The sequence below is a fragment of the Coregonus clupeaformis genome, chromosome 26, assembly GCF_020615455.1.
Source record: "Coregonus clupeaformis isolate EN_2021a chromosome 26, ASM2061545v1, whole genome shotgun sequence".
In the NCBI taxonomy this organism is placed as follows: domain Eukaryota; kingdom Metazoa; phylum Chordata; class Actinopteri; order Salmoniformes; family Salmonidae; genus Coregonus; species Coregonus clupeaformis.
Genome location: NC_059217.1, coordinates 2,448,130 through 2,468,088, shown reverse-complemented (window position 1 = coordinate 2,468,088; position 19,959 = coordinate 2,448,130). Strand labels below are relative to the sequence as shown.

The 19,959-nt window shown below is 43.1% G+C and overlaps 1 protein-coding gene across 2 annotated transcripts in view; it reads left to right on the top strand.

Annotated features, from left to right (window-relative positions):
- LOC121540502 (KICSTOR complex protein SZT2-like) overlaps nucleotides 1–19,959 on the top strand; it is a 125,682-nt gene that overhangs the window by 65,826 nt on the left and 39,897 nt on the right. For both annotated transcript variants that reach the window (XM_041849429.2, XM_041849430.2), the window contains 13 exons: nucleotides 637–755; nucleotides 1,057–1,221; nucleotides 1,843–1,927; nucleotides 7,805–7,978; nucleotides 8,958–9,155; nucleotides 9,655–9,899; nucleotides 10,210–10,373; nucleotides 12,944–13,041; nucleotides 13,393–13,525; nucleotides 13,783–13,910; nucleotides 16,510–16,557; nucleotides 17,675–17,796; nucleotides 17,956–18,138. In XM_041849429.2, the coding sequence (XP_041705363.2) occupies nucleotides 637–755; nucleotides 1,057–1,221; nucleotides 1,843–1,927; nucleotides 7,805–7,978; nucleotides 8,958–9,155; nucleotides 9,655–9,899; nucleotides 10,210–10,373; nucleotides 12,944–13,041; nucleotides 13,393–13,525; nucleotides 13,783–13,910; nucleotides 16,510–16,557; nucleotides 17,675–17,796; nucleotides 17,956–18,138 (1,862 nt within the window). The remainder of the gene's footprint in view (nucleotides 1–636; nucleotides 756–1,056; nucleotides 1,222–1,842; nucleotides 1,928–7,804; nucleotides 7,979–8,957; nucleotides 9,156–9,654; nucleotides 9,900–10,209; nucleotides 10,374–12,943; nucleotides 13,042–13,392; nucleotides 13,526–13,782; nucleotides 13,911–16,509; nucleotides 16,558–17,674; nucleotides 17,797–17,955; nucleotides 18,139–19,959) is intronic.

The window sequence follows — 19,959 nt, the reverse complement described above, 5'->3', positions numbered from 1 at the left end:
AGTGTAAAATGTAGCCATTGAAGAGGAGTGGGACAACATTCCACAGGCCACAATCAACAGCCTGCTCAACTCTATGTGAAGGAGATGTGTCGCGCTGCATGAGGCAAATGGTGGTCACACCAGATACTGACTGGTTTGCTGATCCACGCCTCTACCTTTTTTTAAAGGTATCTGTGACCAACAGATGCGTATCTGTGTTCCCAGTCATGTGAAATCCATAGATTAGGGCCTAATTCATTTATTTCAATTGACTGATTTCCTTATATGAAGTGTAACTCAGTAAAATCTTTGAAATTGTTGCATGTTGTGTTTATATCTTTGTTCAGTGTAGAACTGGAAAGACAAAGCCGAGTCCGGTCTGAGGCAAGGGTCATTTTGACATGGTCTCTATTTTAATTGCTTAATCTGTCATCATCTCCCCTTCATATGCACTGATGGAAAAAATACTTGACAGATAAAAACAATATGGTGGACGCTCATCATTAAGCTGGCTTTCACCTGGTCAGTTCTTTCTGGTCAGAGTGATGAAGGAGAGGAGGCGAGGAGATGATGGATCTTTTTTTTTTACAATACAATTAGAGCAATGGTTTGAGGTCTATTCTCCTGACCCTTGTCACTGTCTGGTCTCCAACACAGGTCCGGAGATCACAGATGAGCTGGTGAAGGTTTTGAGGAAGCGTCTGGATGAGACCACCCTGGACATCATCACCATCATGCTGGGCAGGAACTGCAAACTCACCCCCGCTGATGTGGAGGTAAATTATTTGGTGCATTAGTGTCACTTATTCTTTTGATGAATTATGATTTAGTGGAGGCAGAGATTTTAACTGAAACGTTCGGTTTGTTCTGTAGTGGAAAGGGGCTAAATATGCTGTTTTGGCTAGTTCAAATGTTGCTACTTCCGCCCCCAGAAGTAGAGTTGAGATTTGGTTCTGAATCTCTTGTGGAAAAGACTACGTAAAATTAGTTATGGATTTCAGAGATTACTTAGTATTTAGTAGGAATGGGAGAGACATTGATGTGTTGCTTAATTACGTGTTGATGTTCTCCCCTCAGTTTATCCAGCCGTCAGGCTCTCCAGCCACTGAGGTGATGGAGTTTACTCTGCCGCAGTGCTTCATGCCCTGGACCCTTGCTGTGGCCCACTACCTCAGGCAGAACCTGCTCATCTTCCTCCACATCCCCAAGTACACAGACAGCTACGTAGAACACCACTTTAAGGTAGGCTACACCACTAGTACACTACACTAGTACACTACACGAGTACACAGACAGCTACAGTACATCGATCACCACGTCAAGGTAGGCTACAGCCCAGCCTCACCCCGCATACAGACATTGGGGGCAAAATCTGCTTCTGCTTCTGCAAGTGAATGTCCCACCTATCCCCCTCTTACATTTGGAAGAATTTAAACCAATATAAACCGACCTCTGAATGTGGGGTAACATTACTCACAGCACTAGTGCTGCCCAATTCAGATCTTTTTTCCACTCTCTTTTGACCAATCTAATCAGATCTTTTTCACATCAGATCTTTTTCAGAGCTGATCTAATTGGTCAAACGTTTTACAGCGATGTATTTGTCAGTTTTAAAGGATGATAGAAGAGGACCGTTCAAATTATGCAAGTGTGGTGTATACAGTTCCCTATGAAGGGGTGTAGGCTAGATGTATAAAAAGAGGAGTTTCATTTTTATGTATGAAATCAGCTCTCCCGAAAATGTGCTGACTTCCTTATTCGCTTTTGTTTTGTCGTCTGGGCTGATGATCTCTCTCTCTACTCTCTACTCTACTCTCACTCTCTCTTACTCTCTCTCTCTCTCTCCTTCCCCCCCTCTCTCAGCACTACTTCCATCAGAGCAATGAGCTACCTGACTCTGATATCTACCTCTACAATAAGCCTGGGGGCCAGGGGACTGGAGGGAAAGGTAATGACGTTATTTCTCTCAGCACAGCTATCCCTGCACACACACCCTCCTCTCCCGCTCACTCCATCCCTGCACACTGTCTATCTCTCTCTCTCTTTCGCACACACACACATGCACGCGCGCATACAAACACGCGTATCCCATTGCAGTTGGCATAGCGCACCCTACATCTAATTCACCACCTGAGAGTGGGTTTCTCTATAATTAGGTAGCCGTTGCTTGTTTTCTCTAATAATTTATCTGCTGTATATCTCTCCTCTACTTGATGGATTTTGCTCTGCGGAGTCAGTTGTTGTTTTCCGTGTGTGTGTTTATAAGCTGCTGACTTCGAGGGAGTGATATCACGGGTTGTGCTGACAGCCTCTTTCCCTATTTATACCTCCCACCACATTAAATAAACGCACAGCAAATTAGCACAGCACTGCCTTGCCTTGCATAGTTAAAATGCACTAAGCTGACTTCTCCTGTTCTGCTAAGACACTTCTAGGATAGAATGTTCGTTTCTCTGATTAGTGCTACACTCGTTCTCCCAAGGTGACTGGAACATCAGACTCTCCAACTTCCGTATGCAGAGTGTGCTTTGGTGGTAACTTGCCAAAAATGAAACTAGACTGAATAATTACCTGTTTTGTTGTGTATTCCTCTGTTTGAGAATCAGATCATTTTTCTCTGGTGACAGCACATGCTATTGCCGTGCGCCTGGGTGTGATATGGCCTCCTATCAGTTATGATTAGCCTGTAGTAAGACAATTCTCTATCTATCCTGTTGATTATATAGTGTGTTGACAGCTATAATGATTAATACACGGTTCCTATATGATGCCCACTACCTTCCTGTCGTTATAAATAATGTTTCAAAACAAGAGGAACTTGATACTGGCTGATATCTCACTTAAACTGACCTCTCTCTGCAGTGTCATACTTAAGTACCAAGGCTGATGTTTATTCGAGGGGCTTTTTTTCTCCAAGTGCATCCCAAATGGCACCCTATTCCTCATATAGTACACTAGTTTTGACCAGAGCCCTATAGGCCTTGGTGCGCTATAAAGGGAATAGGGTGCCATTTGGGACACAACCCAGGCTTTGCATTCATTTCCCATGCAGTCTCGCTACTTTTTAATTGGTGTGAAGGGAAGCTCTGACTTCATCTCATACATTTTAAGTATTGCACAACAAGGTGCTTAAATTATTTGATTTTACTTGATCCCTGCCTGGTGTGAGAATATATCTGGTGCAGACTGAAGGTTTAGTTTTGCACTGTTGTATTCCACTGCCAGCTTATTAAGAAACAGTTTTCTAATTTGCCACATTCATCTTATAGAAAAGTCACAGCCTAAAATACATGTCTACTGTGCTTGAGTACCGTGGAAGGAACTTTAGTATGGGCTGCTGCTTCAGTGATTCCATCTCAGAGAGCTTATAGACAGAGTTTTATTGCAGAATACAGACAGAGACATTTTCCTCTTACAAATAACTGTGCACAAAGGCCCTGCAACAAATAACTAATATAATAACTCATATATGTTATTATATGTGTGATAAAATAGTAGCAATATCCGTGTTTAAAGGAAGTAAAAGAGTGTAGTGCCAGGCTAGTGGAGGCCTAGCTCTGGTCCAGGGAGTTAGTGCGGCTAGTTAACGCTGAGCCTTCTTTAAAGCCGCACTAACACCCTGAACCAGAGCTAGTGAAGGTCCAGCAGAGAGTTGCACAATTTTGGTAACTATCCCCAAATTTCCACGTTTTCCAATAATCCTGGTTGGAAGATTTGCAGAATCCGTAGGGAATAAGCAGGAAATCCGAAACTTTCTGGAAAACCTGTGAATTTTGGTAAAGTTAGTGGAAGCCTTTGCAACCCTAATTAGTGATGATCTTATGATGCTGTTCCACTAACTCCCCTCATTCCTTATCAGTTTGCAGTACTTTGTACACAGTTTGCAACATACCATACATTACCTTAGCAGCTGATGCACCATCTGGCCTTCAGAAAGGAGCTGATGAGAAACACCTCTCATATCATATCTGATGATAGTAGAAGGTCATGTATTGAGGGTATGTACAGTTGAAGTCGGAAGTTTACATACACTTAGGTTGGAGTCATTAAAACTCGTTTTTCCAACCACTCCACAAATGTCTTGTTAACAAACTATAGTTTTGGCAAGTCGGTTAGGACATCTACTTTCTGCATGACAAAAGTAATTTTTCTAACAATTGTTTACAGACAGATTATTTCACTTATAATTCAATGTATCACAATTCCAGTGGGTAAGAAATTTACATACACTAAGTTGCCTGTGCCTTTAAACAGCTTGGAAAATTCCAGAAAATGATGTCATGGCTTTAGAAGCTTCTGATAGGCTAATTGACATAATTTGAGTCAATTGGAGGTGTACCTGTGGATGTATTTCAAGGCCTACCTTCAAACTCAGTGCCTCTTTGCTTGACATCATGGAAAAATCTAAAGAAAACAGCCAAGACCTCAGAAAAAAAATTGTAGACCTCCACAAGTCTTGTTCATTCTTGGGAGCAATTTCCAAACGCCTGAAGGTACCACGTTCATCTGTACAAACAATAGTATGCAAGTATAAACACCATGGGACCACGCAGCCATCATACCACTCAGGAAGGAGACGCATTCTGTCTCTTATAGATGAATGTACTTTGGTGCAAAAAGTGCAAATCAATCCCAGAAGAACAGCAACGGTCCTTGTGAAGATGCTGGAGGAAACAGGTACAAAAGTATCTATATCTACAGTAAAACGAGTCCTATATCGACATAACCTGAAAGGCCGCTCAGCAAGGAAGAAGCCACTGCTCCAAAACCGCCATAAAAAGCCAGACTACCGTTTGCAACTGCACATGGGGACCATGTACTACCAAATACTAATTGAGTGTATGTAAACTTCTGACCCACTGGGAATGTGATGAAAGAAATAAAAGCTGAAATAAATCATTCTAATAAAGTGGTGATCATAACTGACCTAAAACAGGGAATTCTTACTCGGATTAAATGTCAGAAATTGTGAAAAACTGATTTTAAATGTATTTGGCTAAGGATTAGGGGTCCCGTGTAGCTCAGTTGGTAGAGCATGGCGCTTGCAACGCCAGGGTTGTGGGTTCGATTTCCACGGTGGGCCAGTATGATAAAAAAATTAAAATAATAATAATGTATGCACTCACTAACTGTAAGTCGCTCTGGGTAAGAGCGTCTGCTGAATGACTAAAATGTTTATGTAAACTTCCGAACTTCCGACTTCAACTGTATGTCTGTCTGTCTGTCTGTTGACTCAGGTACCATGTCGGACCTCGTTCAGCACCTCTTCCCACCCTCTCAGTTCCAAGGTATCATGTTTTATGAACCCCTAGCAACCTTGGCTCTACTGGCCTGGCTGGCTGGGGGTGTTCTGCTCTTACCTCATTTTCCCAATGGCTTTATGTGGCAGTGCTTTACTCTTAAGGTTGATTGGCTCTTTGGAATTAAATTGGCTGTACTTCAACAGCAGTAGTCTTTACTGTGGAACGGATTGCTTATTTGAGTTGCCCTTTGCTCTCTGCATTACTTTTTAAGTGGCATGCAGAGTGACCTGACTGTTCTTTCTTTCCGTAATGTAGTCTGGAACATTCACAGCCTTTAAAGCTTCAATGTGTTCTTGACTGGCTTTGGTCTTCTGCAGTCTATCAAGAGATGCTGCTCAATGAGAAATTGAATGGAAAATAATCAAGCATAGGAATATGTGTGCATTAGTTTAATAGCATCCAGCTATTAAACTAAATGGAATGTTTTTTCCAATTAGGCAATGATATTTACGTCTGATGAGATATAGGCTGGTTAAACACAGGGCTACTGCAGTGTACTCATTGATATTGAAATAATTCTGTTGAGTAGAATGAAATAATGGTATAGTCTTTTATTCACCATCTTTCCTATAGAAAGGTTATCTTTAGAACTGTAGAGCTCTTTTCGTTCCGAGAAAGGCTATGATATGTAGCCTAATGTTTGTAAAATGTAATATTTCAGTGTGTTCTTTTTTAAAATTTGAATCAAGGCTGAGACAGTTTGAAAATGTCACTTCGGTCCTGTCTTGTCTGACTAGTGGATGTCAGTGTGACTTCTTCAAAGACTGCGGAAAGGATCCATAGTCCAGACTAACCGTGATGTAATTGACTGAGTGATTGCCTGGCTCAGGGCCTACAGGATAACGGCATGGCCTTGTCTTGTAGCTAGAGCCCCATCAGCTCTAAATCCTGTTTTCTGGCTGCCACTACTATGGATGTGCTGTAGCAATCTGTTGCCTCATCGCCCTGGCTGACACAGGCAGCCATCACAGAACCTGGACAGCCTATCAGATGCTGCATTCCAAATGGCACCTTATTCCTTATAGAGTGCACTACTTTTGACCAGAGCCATAAGGTCCCTGGTCAAAAGTAGTGCACTAAATAGGGATTAGGGTACCATTTGGGACAAAGCCACTCACATTAAAGCCACCGTGGAGGGTCTACTGAACCCAAAAGGACTCCTGCTGCATTGTGGTGTTTGTGTGTACGTGTGCGACTCGCAGGTGACGGCCCAGTCAGTCCGTCAGACCTCATAAACCACCCTGCTAAAGTAGCCAAAGAAAAATGGATTGGAGTCTCCGCAAAACACAAATTGCAAACACATCAAGTCACTCGCTCCGACTGACCTGTTCAGTCATCAGAATACACAAGCACGTTGTAGACTGACCTGTTCAGTCATCAGAATACACAAGCACGTTGTAGACTGACCTGTTCAGTCATCAGAATACACAAGCACGTTGTAGACTGACCTGTTCAGTCATCAGAATACACAAGCACGTTGTAGACTGACCTGTTCAGTCATCAGAATACACAAGCACGTTGTAGACTGACCTGTTCAGTCATCAGAATACACAAGCACGTTGTAGACTGACCTGTTCAGTCATCAGAATACACAAGCACGTTGTAGTAGTAGTAGCCAAACCTTCTGGAGAGAAACAGTAACATTTATAAGTGGGCTTAGTGGTTTGAGAATGACATGTGGCTGCTTTGTTGACTAGCTGGCTGCAATAGGCAGATACACGCGCACGCACACAACATGCACACAATACGCACACAACATGCACACACAGGCACAGGCAAGCGGTGTGGCATGACTGTCTGCAGTCAGTGTGAAGCCCAGTCCAGTGCAGCGTGTCGTAGAAGAGATGGCCGTGTGTGTGTTGCTGATTTATTCCAGGTGATGAATGTAATGCATCTATGTCTCCCGCCAGCCTGCCAGGTACACCAGCCTAACAATCACTACTCCACGCATGCCTCTGCCCACTAATGGTGCAAGCTAATAGCCATAGCCGTATCAAACCAAACATGGGTCCGGGCAGATTGGCGGTAATATTATTTAACGCAGGTGTCATGTATGGGTGAGGAATGCCTGTGTGGTGCAGGTTTTATGAGGTGAATAGCTGAAGCAGGGTGATGGGGTGTGAATCAGAAGACAAGGCTGTCTGGGTTGGTGTTGGGATGGAACATCAACTGTGTTGTAGTAGAAAGGTCATGGTTTGTACATTTTATACTGTAGTTCCTCTGATGTTGATGCAGGAGAATATCAGACAAGAGTCAATGCAGAATCTCTGTAGTTTATAATGGCACACAAAGTCGTTGTTGTTTATTGCACTCCAAAACTGAACTTAATTGCACTTGAGAAATATGTTTAGAGTTTAGAGACAAACAACATGCACAATAATCAAGGTTATTGTTAATGTAGAAAAAACACTATCCGGCTCGAAGGACCATTAAAAAGAGCACCACCTTTATTCATCCTCTAGTTAGTCTATCAGTGTAACTCTGGGTCACCCTGTCCTCCACATTTCACCTGTTCCCTTCAGGTATCGCCTGTATCGCCCTGTCGTTCGTTGATGCTCAAGGCTGCCCTCTTCAGGTTCCTGCCCAGGACTGCGCCACACCACCCAGAGGGGATGCATCCACCATCCTCCTACAGCCGGACCAGTTTGACGCCCTGACAACTGTCATCAAGGTGGACTCCAACAACCTCAGCTCAGGTAAAGCCTGGTAGGGTTTCTTTTAGAGATCAGGGTCCCATATCGGAAAACAAAAATGAATGTTTCATATTGGACAGGTTCAGATAATACCTCTCCGTTTCGTGCCTGATGACCATGACAAGGCCAGAGTAGCCAGGACAACCTTTGGCGGAGTTGTTGCTGTGTCTCTTTCTTCTCAAAGAGTGTCATAAAATGTGTTTTTTATTATGTGCTGCATTGTTTATTTGTATTAAGTGATTTTATGAAATATATTTTGCACTGGGGAAGTATTTGAGAATTGTAAAACTTCTTCATTTCACAAGAGAGATTAATTTATACGCAGAGCAATAAGTCATACATAATGTTCTCTCTCTGGAATGAAATGTCAAGTCACCTTGAATAGGACTGCTAAAGCTGTTTGCATAATGATGGTCATTGCACAAGGAGTTTTTATTCCCTCTTTCTGAGATACAGGGATTGTATTTTTCAATGTGACATTGAGTTAAATTGAATGAAATTATGAACTTTTTTGTTTTTGTTTAAAAAAACTCTAAAACATCATCCAACTAATTACGTGCATAAAAAATGTTTTATTCGCATATAGCTACCAACTTTAATTGGCAAATATGATTTATGCTTCCTAGTTTGTTTGAGAAAATGCAATTAGTTCTGAGAGTAAAAATAACCTCATGTGGTAATCTACTGCGTTGCCATGTGTTTGTGTATTCATTAGAGGCCTACTACCTGAGCTGTTTAATCAGGTGTGCTCTGCACTAGCCTGGTCGCAGATGTGTGTGTGCTGTATAGCCAACTACTATGCTCATAGTCACAATGTGATGATTGCCAAGACAGCACCATCAGAATTGGGACCAGGCTAGTTCAATGACAATAGGAGCTGGCAAGACAGCACAAACAGACCTGGAACCAGGCTCTAGTAGTTCTGCTCATGCTCAGTGCAATTCTCATTAGTCAGTAATCTGTCCTTCCTTCTTCCTGACAGGGCCAGAGATGAGGGTGCGTTTTGACATCTGGGAGCAAGGTAACGTCTCCCCCCTCCAGCTGACTGACAAGCTGCGAGGAGCCCTGCGCCACGCCCTCTGTGATGTCATCATGGAACTCCGGGTCCTGCCGAATCCCCTGTGTCTGGAGACATTCTGCGCTACACCGGGGAGAGGGCGGAGAGAGGACTCAACTAACAGTGAGGAACTATAACTACCTTTAAAGTACCTGCGTGGCAATGCTGGGACGATCAACAGAAAATGATCGACACCGATCACTTATCACAGGCATTTTGCTGATATTGTTAATTGTGATAACTAGCCTATACTAGAGAAATGTGAAGGTTGAAATGAAAGTTTGCTAATATGGGTGATTGTTGATGGGACAATTGATGGCTATGACATCAAACTAGTAGTAGTAGTTTAAAGGATCATTTAAAATAAACTGGTGTAGATTGTTATAAACGTATCATATCGTTATCGCATCAATTCAGGCGATTTATCGCAATATGGATTGTTGTCCATATAACACACCTCTACTGATTAGTACACATTGTTGCCTTTGGCCTGCACAACAAATACAAAAATGCTTTATTGGTCTTCTTGGAAAGTGAATTCAAATTGTTGTATAATTCAGTCTATGTTATCAATTCATGTTATCAGGTTCATCCCTTGTCTATCTCCACATCTTTTCTTTAGGTCTTTTAAGTCCTCCTCCATTGGAAGCAAAGGTGAATGAACTGGAGGTTAGGGAAGTGAAAGAAGTGAAGGAATTTAAGGACAGCTTCCGGCCTTGTAGTGGCTCTAGGAGGGTTAAGAACAGCCCCTCCCCTATCACCCTGATTCCTGCCCCCCCTGGGACCACCCCCAACACCGGACCAAGTACACCTGAGTCCACTACACCCACCGGCAAGACCACCCGCCGAAGCTTCTGGGAAATACTGGTGAGTGGAGTTCTCTTTCATTGGTTTTGTGACGTTTTTTAAGACAGGATTTTGTCCCAAATGGTACCCTATTCCCTAATGCACTACTTTTCTATTTCTGCTAGAGTGGCCAACAATAGTTTACTGTATAGGGAATAGTGCCATTTCACAATCTTTCATAAAACATTTTTGTGTGTCTCATCTGAGTTAGTTCTGTCAGTGATACATCCATCCGAGATCAATATTATATCTATAGTTGGATTATGAACCACCATGTTGCTGTTTTATTCAGTAGTAAAGAGTGGTGATGAAATTGTGATCCTCCCTATAGAGCAAGCCAGACTCATCTGAGCTGGGGAGCCCTAAGACGACAGACGACATTGTGCAGGAGAAGGGAGAGGAGGGTCGGACACGCAGGAGACACAAGACGGAGAACGTGAAGCAGCAGTGGAGCCAGGAGAAGGCCATGGCTGTAGAGCTGGAGCAGGCCCAGAGGTTAGCAGATACACACAACACAGGCTGGATTTAGATCTGGGTTCAAATAGTATCGCTTTTCTTCCAAATGCTTTTTTTTCCTTTTCTGTCTGGTGTTACAGATGGGCAGAGTTAGAACTATTTCATTGGTTTCATTGTGACAGGCAAGCTCAATCAGGTACTTTTTCGTCAAGTAGACAGAAAATACCACTTGAACCTAGGTCTGGTCTCCACCGTTTAATGTGAGCGGATTCAATATCTCCTTAAGCCAAGGAGAAAGCACTGAGCTACACTCACCAGCCAGTTTATTAAGTACACCCAGTCGGGACCCCCCTTTGCCTCCAGAACAGCCTAAATTATTCAGGGCATTCTACAAGGTGTAGGAAACGTTCCACAGGGATGTTGGTCCATGCTGACGCAATGTCATCACGCAGCTGCTGCAGATTGGACGGCGGTACATTCATGCTGCGAATAGCCCGTTCCATCTCATCCCAAAGATACTCTATTGGGTTGGGGTCTGGGGACTGCGCAGGCCACTCAAGTAAACTGAACTCGCTGTACCTAATAAGCTGGCCGGTGAGTGTATGGAGAAAGGCAGGATCCATGATTGGCTGAGATAATGGAGGGGGATAAAAGAGAGTAATTTCTGGAGGACAATGCCATGCTGACTAATGCGTTTACATATGAATTCTTAAAGAGATGGGTGGGGCTACGGCTTAAGAGGGTGTGACTGATGCTGAATGGGCGTAAACAAAGAAGAGCTCTTTAGAAAGTGTGAAAATCATTCAAATGCATTTTCTCCTACTTGTCTCCAAAGGATAGGTTTATATAATAATAATAAAAAGCATGACTTTCCAATGCTTCCCCCAGCTGCAGTGTACACATACATGTATAGTGCATTCGGAAAGTATTCAGACCCCTTGACTTTTTCCACATTTTGTTATGTTACAGCCGTATTCTAAAATGGATTCAATTGTTATTTTTCCTCATCACAATACCCAATAATGACAAAGCGAAAATAGGTTTTTGTAAATTTATAAAAAATAAAAAATGGAAATACCTTATTTACATACAGTACATTCGGAAAGTATTCAGACCCCTTGACTTTTTCCACATTTTGTTACATTACAGCCTTATTCTAAAATTGATTTTTTTCCCTCATCAATCTACACACAATAGCCCATAATGTCAAAGCAAAAACAGGTTTTTAGAAATTGTTGCTAATTTATTAAAATAAATGAAATATTACATTTACATAAGTATTCAGACCCTTTACTCAGTAATTTGTTGAAGCACCTTTGGCAGCGATTACAGCCTTGAGTCTTCTTGGATATGACGCTACAAGCTTGGCACACCTGTATTTGGGGAGTTTCTCCCATTCTTCTCTGCATATCTTCTCAAGCTCTGTCAGGTTGGATGGGGAGCATCGCTGCACAGCTGTTTTCTGGTCTCTCCAGAGATGTTCGATCGGGTTCAATTCCGGGCTCTGGCTGGGCCACTCAAGGACATTCAGAGACTTGTCCCTAAGCCACTCCTGCGTTGTCTGGGCTGTGTGCTTAGGGTCGTTGTCCTGTTGGAAGGTGAACCTTCGCCCCAGTCTGAGGTCCTGAGCGCTCTGAAGCAGGTTTTCATCAAGGATCTCTCTGTACTTTGCTCCGTTCATCTTTCCCTCGATCCTGACTAGTCTCCCAATCCCTGCCGCTGAAAAACATCCCCACCTCATGATGCTGCCAGGTTTCCTCCAGATGTGACGCTTGGCATTCAGGCCAAAGAGTTCAATCTTGGTTTTTTTTCAGACCAGAGAATCTTGTTGAGAGTCCTTTAGGTGCCTTTTGGCAAACTCCAAGCAGGCTGTCATATACCTTTTACTGCGGAGTGGCTTCCGTCTGGCCACTACCATAAAGGCCTGATTGGTGGAGTGCTGCAGAGATGGTTGTCCTTCTGGAAGGTTCTCCCATCTCCACAGAGAAACTGTGGAGCTCTGTCAGAGTGACCATCGGGTTCTTTGTCAACTCCCTGACGAATGCCCTTCTCCTCCAATTGCTCAGTTTGGCCGGGCGGCCAGTTCTAGGAAGATACTTTTTTGGTACCCTTCCCCAGATCTGTGCCTTGACACAGATCTGTCTCGGAGCTCTACAGACAATTATTTCGACCTCATGGCTTGGTTTTTGCTCTGACGTGCACTGTCAACTGTGGGACCTTATATAGACAGGTGTATGCCTTTCTAAATCATGTCCAATCAATTGAATTTACCACAGGTGGACTCCAATCAAATTGTAGAAACATCTCAAGGATGATCAATGGAAACAGGATGCACCTGAGCTCAATTTCGAGTCGCATAGCAACACAAAAACGGTTTTTGCCTTGTCATTATGGGGTATTGTGTGTAGATTTATGAGGAAAAACTATTTTTTTGTCTATTTTAGAATAAGGCTGTGAGGTAACAAAATGTGTAAAAAGTCAAGGGGTCTGAATACTTTACGAATGCACTGTTTCTTCGGGACATAAGCTCACCTTCCTGATTTCAGTCACAAATATGGAGTTTCTGTCAGTAGTATTGCACTGTTTAATGGGTGTGTATGTTCCAACAGGAGACACGTGTCCCAGCTAGAGGAGGGTGACGTTGGGACCCTGCACCCTTTATACCAGGTCACCTGTCAGCCCTGGATCACCTTCATGGCTAAACTTGGTGAGTGTGTTTTCTTTTCTTTTCATGGCTGAGCTCCTCTGCCCTGTCATCTGCCCTCTCCTTTGCACTCCACTTACCCATCTCCTTATTTCTACTGGAGTGGAGTGGAGAGGAGAGAGGAGAGGGGGTAATAGAAAATATTGGCTGCATCCCAAATTGCACTCTATTACCGCTATATAACCCTTGATGGGCTCTAGTCAAAAGTAGTGCACTATACAGAGAATAGGGTGCTATTTGGGACGATACCATTGTCTCCTATCTATTTTCTGCGAGTGGCTTTCAATGTTAAGGTTAACTCTCATTTTCTCTAGTTCTTCTCCTTTTCTCTCATTCTTTCTCTGGTGTAAATAGGATGCCCGTCGATTCAGCAGTGCACAGCTGAGATTGCCTCCCAGTTCCTGCTTCCACCCATCCTGACAGAGATTGTCAATCTGGTCAGCTCCCTGGCCTGTGACACGGCAGTCAAGGTGTTTGAGAGGACAAGGTAGGTCATTTGAAATAATCAAGTCAATCATTGGAAAGACACAGTCACTGGAATTAATCAAGCATACAGATATGTGTACATTATTTTAATATCTTCCAGCAAGTTTGGAAAGAGTGTATATCAGGAAAGCATCTATATACATTTTTCTAAAATCATAAACACATTTTGTGCTTCATCTTTCAAGCTAGTGTTATAAGGATATTGTTTTGGTTTAAAGTTACTTTATCATGGTTTTGTGTTTTTGTTTGGTCCCCTAGTTGTCTCCAAAGAGACATATTTGTTCCCCTGACTTTGATCCACCACCTCAGCCAACCACCTACCACCTCTAGAACCTTCATCCTCATTGGACGGAACTTCCACCAATGGCATTGCAGCACAGAGCAAGGTACCTGCATAAGCCAGAGTTCTATTATCCCTGTGCTTTGAAAGTAGTCACTGTTCACTGTTTGCTTAACCTAATGTGACAGGTGTAAAAAGACGCCTGAGCAGAGGTCCCACATCCGGTTTTCAGCGGAAGAGGAAGCTAGGTTGACTTAGCTTTATCCCTGGAAACCGGATGTATCCGGCTGTTAGCAATTCCGCTAAGGGTGCTGTTCGCTTGACCCTTGATTTTATTGGCTTATTAGATTCATGGAGTTAAACATAATCATTGCCCTTTACTAGCATTTGATGCTCATTTTATACTTCAAATTATGCCTCATTTCCTTATTTAGTTTTGGGAAATAAAAAAATTATGAGGTACCTTTTTCCCCTCTGTAACTTTGGGATTCTGTGGTCAACCATGCTTTACTAACTGACTTTATGGAAGCACCAAATTGACAAATGAAAAAGTGAGAAATACAGTGCCTTGCAAAAGTTCATTCCCCTTGGCATTTTTCCTATTTTGTTGCATTACAACCTGTAATTTAAATGCATTTTTATTTGGATTTCATGTAATGGACATACACAAAATAGTCCAAACTGGTGAAGTGAAATGAAAAAAATAACTTGTTTCAAAAAATTATACAAAATAAATAACAGAAAAGTGGTGCGTGCATATGTATTCACACCCTTTGCTATGAAGCCCCTAAATAAGATCTGGTGCAACCAATTACCTTCAGAAGTCACATAATTAGTTAAATAAAGTCCATCTGTGTGCAGTCTAAGAGTCACATGATCTGTCACATGATCTCAGTATATATACAGCTGTTCTGAAAGGCCCCAGAGTCTGCAACACCACTATGCAAGGGGCACCACCAAGCAAGCGGCACCATGAAGACCAAGGAGCTCTCCAAACTGGTCAGGGACAAAGTTGTGAAGAAGTACAGATCAGGGTTGGGTTATAAAAAAATATCTGAAACTTTGAACGTCCCATGGAGCACCATTAAATCCATTATTAAAAAATTGAAAGAATATGGCACCACAACAAATCTGCCAACTCACGGACCAGGCAAGGAGGGCATTAATCAGAGAGGCAACAAAGACACCAAAGATAACTCTGAAGGAGCTGCAAAGCTCCACAGTGGAGATTGGAGTATCTGTCCATAGGACCACTTTAAGCCGTACACTCCACAGAGCTGGGCTTTACGGAAGAGTGGCCAGAAAAAAGCCATTGCTTAAAGCCATGTGGGAGACTCCCCAAACATATTGAAAAAGGTACTCTGGTCAGATGAGACTAAAATTGAGCTTTTTGGCCATCAAGGACAACGCTATGTCTGGAGCAAACCCAACACCTCTCATCACCCCGAGAACACCATCCCCACGGTGAAGCATGGTGGTGGCAGCATCATGCTGTGGGGATGTTTTCCATCGGCAGGGACTGGAAAACTGGTCAGAATTGAAGGAATGATGGATGGCGCTAAATACATGGAAATTCTTGAGGGAAACCTGTTTCAGTCTTCCAGTGATTTGAGACTGGGACAGAGGTTCACCTTCCAGCAGGACAATTACCCTAAGCATACTGCTAAAGCAACACTTGAGTGGTTTAAGGGGAAACATGTAAATGTCTTGGAATGGCCTAGTCAAAGCCCAGACATCAATCCAATTGCGAATATGTGGTATAACTCAAAGATTGATGTACACCAGCGGAACCCATCCAACTTGAAGGAGCTGGAGCAGTTTTGCCTTGATGAATGGGCAAAAATCCCAGTGGCTAGGTGTGCCAAGCTTATAGAGACATACCCCAAAAGACTTGCAGCTGTAATTGCTGCAAAAGGTGGCTCTACAAAGTATTGACTTTGGGGGTTGAATAGTTATGCACGCTCAAGTTTTCTGTTTTTTTGTCTTATTTCTTGTTTGTTTCACAATAAAAAAATATTTTGCATCTTCAAAGTGGTAGGCATGTTGTGTAAATCAAATGACATAAACCCCCCAAAAATCCATTTTAATTCCAGGTTGTAAGGCAACAAAATAGGAAAAATGCCAAGGGGGCTGAATACTTTCGCAAGCCACTGTACTACATTAGCTTATAGTGAGAGATATTATTATGATGCTCAGCCACCCAGCTAGCAGGCAGACCATAGCAGAACTGGGCACAAACCCAAATACTCTATCCTAACCCAACCTGGAACATTTGTAGCTAACTGACTTCCAAATTACTCATTGCATCAAATCTGTTAGATAGATTCTCTCACTTCAAAAACAACACTGCATTTCAATGGCATGTTACTATTAACTGTTACTAATTATCAACTGTAGATGAGTGTAGAAGACTAAGTGCATGATATACATAAAGGTATTATTTCTAAGCTTACTGTGACATGACGTGCTCTGTCTGCTACTGCGCTTGGGTTCTGTTCTCTCTCCTCTGTCCCTCTCTGACAATCAAAGCAACATTTTTTTAACTGTTACTGTTATTTCTTCTTTCTTTTGCAAGCATCTCTGTGTCTGTCTGTCTAGTGTTAGCTGAGTGTCTCTGTGTAGCTACTGTAAACCTGTCTGTTGTCAGTGCCTGCACCCTGCCAATATCATGCTGTTTGTTTGTGCTCATCTCCGTTTGCCCACAGAAGACAGTTCAGATGATGAAAACACCCCTGAGATTAGTAGGTTCACACGTAAGTCTGACTTTGCCCCCTCCTCATAGTAGGTTCACATGTAAGTTTACCTCCAGCCAGCCCCAACCAAGCAACGCTGGCTCTGGGCTATTCTGGTTTCATTTATATATTTTTTAATTCATACAATTTTCTAAGCCATTATTAGCTGTTCTATTTACCTATTAAGCCTAAAAGAATGTGTCCAAAAAAAACAGAATCTCTGCTGCATAGATAGGTATTTTTTGGAATGTAAAGCTTTGTACTGAATGCTTCACTGAATGCATGGCGTGAACTGTGCATCATATACTCATGTTGCTTATGTAGCTTAATACGGATGACCTTATACCTGTGGAATATGAAGAGTTCACACAGTTTCCTCTGTCCCGTCTCCCTCAAACTTGATATTTCAATTCCAAATGTCCAATCAAATCTCACAATTTCTACTCATAAAGGGCCACAATTTCTCTTCAAGCTAAACTCTCTGGCTGTCTGGCAAAATAATAGTCATTTTCCTAGAAAGGAAAGGTTCTTTCTTCTTCTTCTCAGCCTGCTCTAAAAGCAGCAGCAGAGTAGCCCCTTGCACGCCTCTCAAAGGATGGATCTGTGAATAATGTTATGCAACCGGCCCTGGGGGCTTAGAAAACCCTGCTGATAGGACATAATGAGAACCGTTTATTATTTAATCTTAATAGCATCATATTCAAAAATCACTTTCCCACCATAAGGTGACTGACTGTCTGTTTAATAATATACTTGATGGTAAATAAGAGATGAAAGATTCTCAGTCTTTGACATTAAGGTCCCCTTGTTAAATTGATTGTCAACCTGAGTCTATTCTACTGTACCATCCTTATCTTAGAGACTGTGCCAGAGTCTGGTTCAGCTCAGGTTCTCTCCTGTCTGTCCTCTGTCTGCTGTGTCAGGTTGGGGTCAATTCCATTACAATTCAGTCAATCCAGGAACTAAACTAAAATTCCAATTCCAATGTGCCTCATTGCTTGTCAATAAAGACAAAATGGAATTGGAATTTCAGTTTACTTTCAGTATTGACTGAAATAAATGGTATTGACCCCAAACCTGGTCTGCATCCTTCCCCTGTGTCCCACTCTCACTGTCTTCTCTCTCCCTATTGGTCCAGCTCATAAGGGCTTCCAGCGCTTCGAGGCCTTGGAGCAGTCTGATTGGTTCAGCCCAGGGCAGGCCTCGAGGGGTGTGGCCCCAAGACAGAGGTTCCTCCTCATACACATCCTGGATAAGAAGGTGAGTAGGTATGGGAGTGAGTTGTTGGTGGGTGTGGGTATGTATGCACAATTTGGCCCATTTATTTCTACCCATAGGCTATGTGACGTGGGTTGATCTCAATCTCAATGTTGATCTAAGTCTCTCCCGCCCTCTCTCCCCCTCTCCCTCCCTCTTCAGGTGACCCTGTACACCTATAACTGGTCAGTGGACCTTGGTGTGTCTCTGAACCGGGGACTGGTCAGGCTGGTCCAGTGGCAGAACGCCAGGTCCCACGTTATCCACTGTCTCCTCAATCAGAAGATGGGCCTCTTCCACCACTACTGCTTCTCTGACACACCGGCCCACGAAGACCTCAAACAGGTAAACGTTTCTCAGAATCAGAATCACCTTTACTCGCCAAGTACATTTACTGTACCATGAATTTGAACTGGGGAAGTGGTGCTGACATCGCCTTACAACACTGTCAATCTCACACAGATCCATCATTCTTACTGTAACCACAGCCTAACACTCAAACACACACCAACGCTTTCACAGAGCTACTGTATCTAAATCAGACACACCTGCCCACGAAGACCTGATCAGGTAAACGCTCAATCTCACGCACGGCACAGCCATCTGCTTTAATTCATCACAGTCTTACACCCTTTCATACACTGTGGCCTGTAAGTATTAAACATTTACCCACACACACTATACAGATGGTACGATGTTAGGATTGGGAACAATGTCCTGGTGGTTTAAATGGGGGGTTCAGTCAGGTGGAATCAGTCAGTTGGGTAGTGTAACTGCAGTGTCTGGTGGTACAGGACAGGCCACCCCCGAGGCAGGTTACACACAGCTGTCAACTCCTGAGTGTGGGACTGAGATTCCTTTCACACTAGCAGGTACCTGCTCGTACCGTACACACACATACACGCACTGCCCTCTTTCACTCTAGTGGGTAGGATACCTGCTCATTGCCTTTCTTTTATGTCCCCCTCTCACGCTCTCCTCTGCTTTCTTGCTTCTCTTCTTAGCAAAAGCTGGGAGGGTGTCTTGTCACTAAATCCCCTCCTACATCTCTATTCCTATCTGAGTTTTAAACAGCGGTAGTTTTAATATTCATATTGCACTTCTTTTGATCAGAGCTCTATGGGCCCTGGTCAAAAGTAGTGCACTAAATATGGAATAGGGTGCCATTTGGGACACACACTTAGTCTGTTTATTGTACTTAGTAGATTCTCCTTGGTCTTTAATACAGAACATCAATATGACCTAGTTTTTTCCCTCTCTTTGATCATCCCTCTTCCTCCCTACCTGGGTATGACATGTCAGCACCAAGGCCTCCATTCCTCATTCCTTCTGTTCCTCTTTTTCACCTTTTCAGTCAACATCCCCGTCAGCATCCTTGTATCTCTGACTCCTTTTGATATGCGTGAGGAAAGGAGCGGAGAGAATGTCTTGTGTCCCAAATGGCACCCTATTCCCTATGTAGTGCACTGCTTTTGGCCAGGGCACATAGTGCTCTGTAGGGGATGTGGTGCCATTTGGGACATCGCTAATAGAATCACTCAGCTCTCTGACTTCACAGCCCTGTGTTTTTAGTTCCGTAGCTCCGGGGGTCAAAAACAAAGAATGCCTATCATTTCTGAGCAGTCTGCATGAATGCCCGTATACGAGACGAAAGAAAGGCGAGAGGTATTTTTAGGGCTTTTAGGGCAAAAATAATATTCTGTATTTTATCTGTCATAGAAACTGTTTTGCTCTGCCGCTTTTCTTTTTACTGGGAACATAAGACGATACACTTATAGCATTTTGTTTTACAACAGTGTTTTGGGGATCATATGGTAGAAACATCCTTCCAACTGCACGACAACCAATTACAGTGCAAAAAAGTCAAATCAAAAGAAAGGAAATCTCCCAAACTTTCTTCTATTTCTTTCTATATGCCCTCACTCTTAATCGCATCTCCACTAACGAATGCTGACAGAAGGCAGAGTCAGAGCGACAGAAAATTTGCCCGCGCAGACCGTCATCTGTCACTGTCCTGATGAGGAGCACAGTGGGCACCAGTGTCCAGTTCATCCCCCCCTCGCCCCCCGGGCACGAGACAGACACTGGCCAGAGGGTTCTGCCACACTGGGGCATCTGGGCCCTCCCCTTCCTCATCCGTTGCCTTGGTCCTGCCCAGCAGCCAAT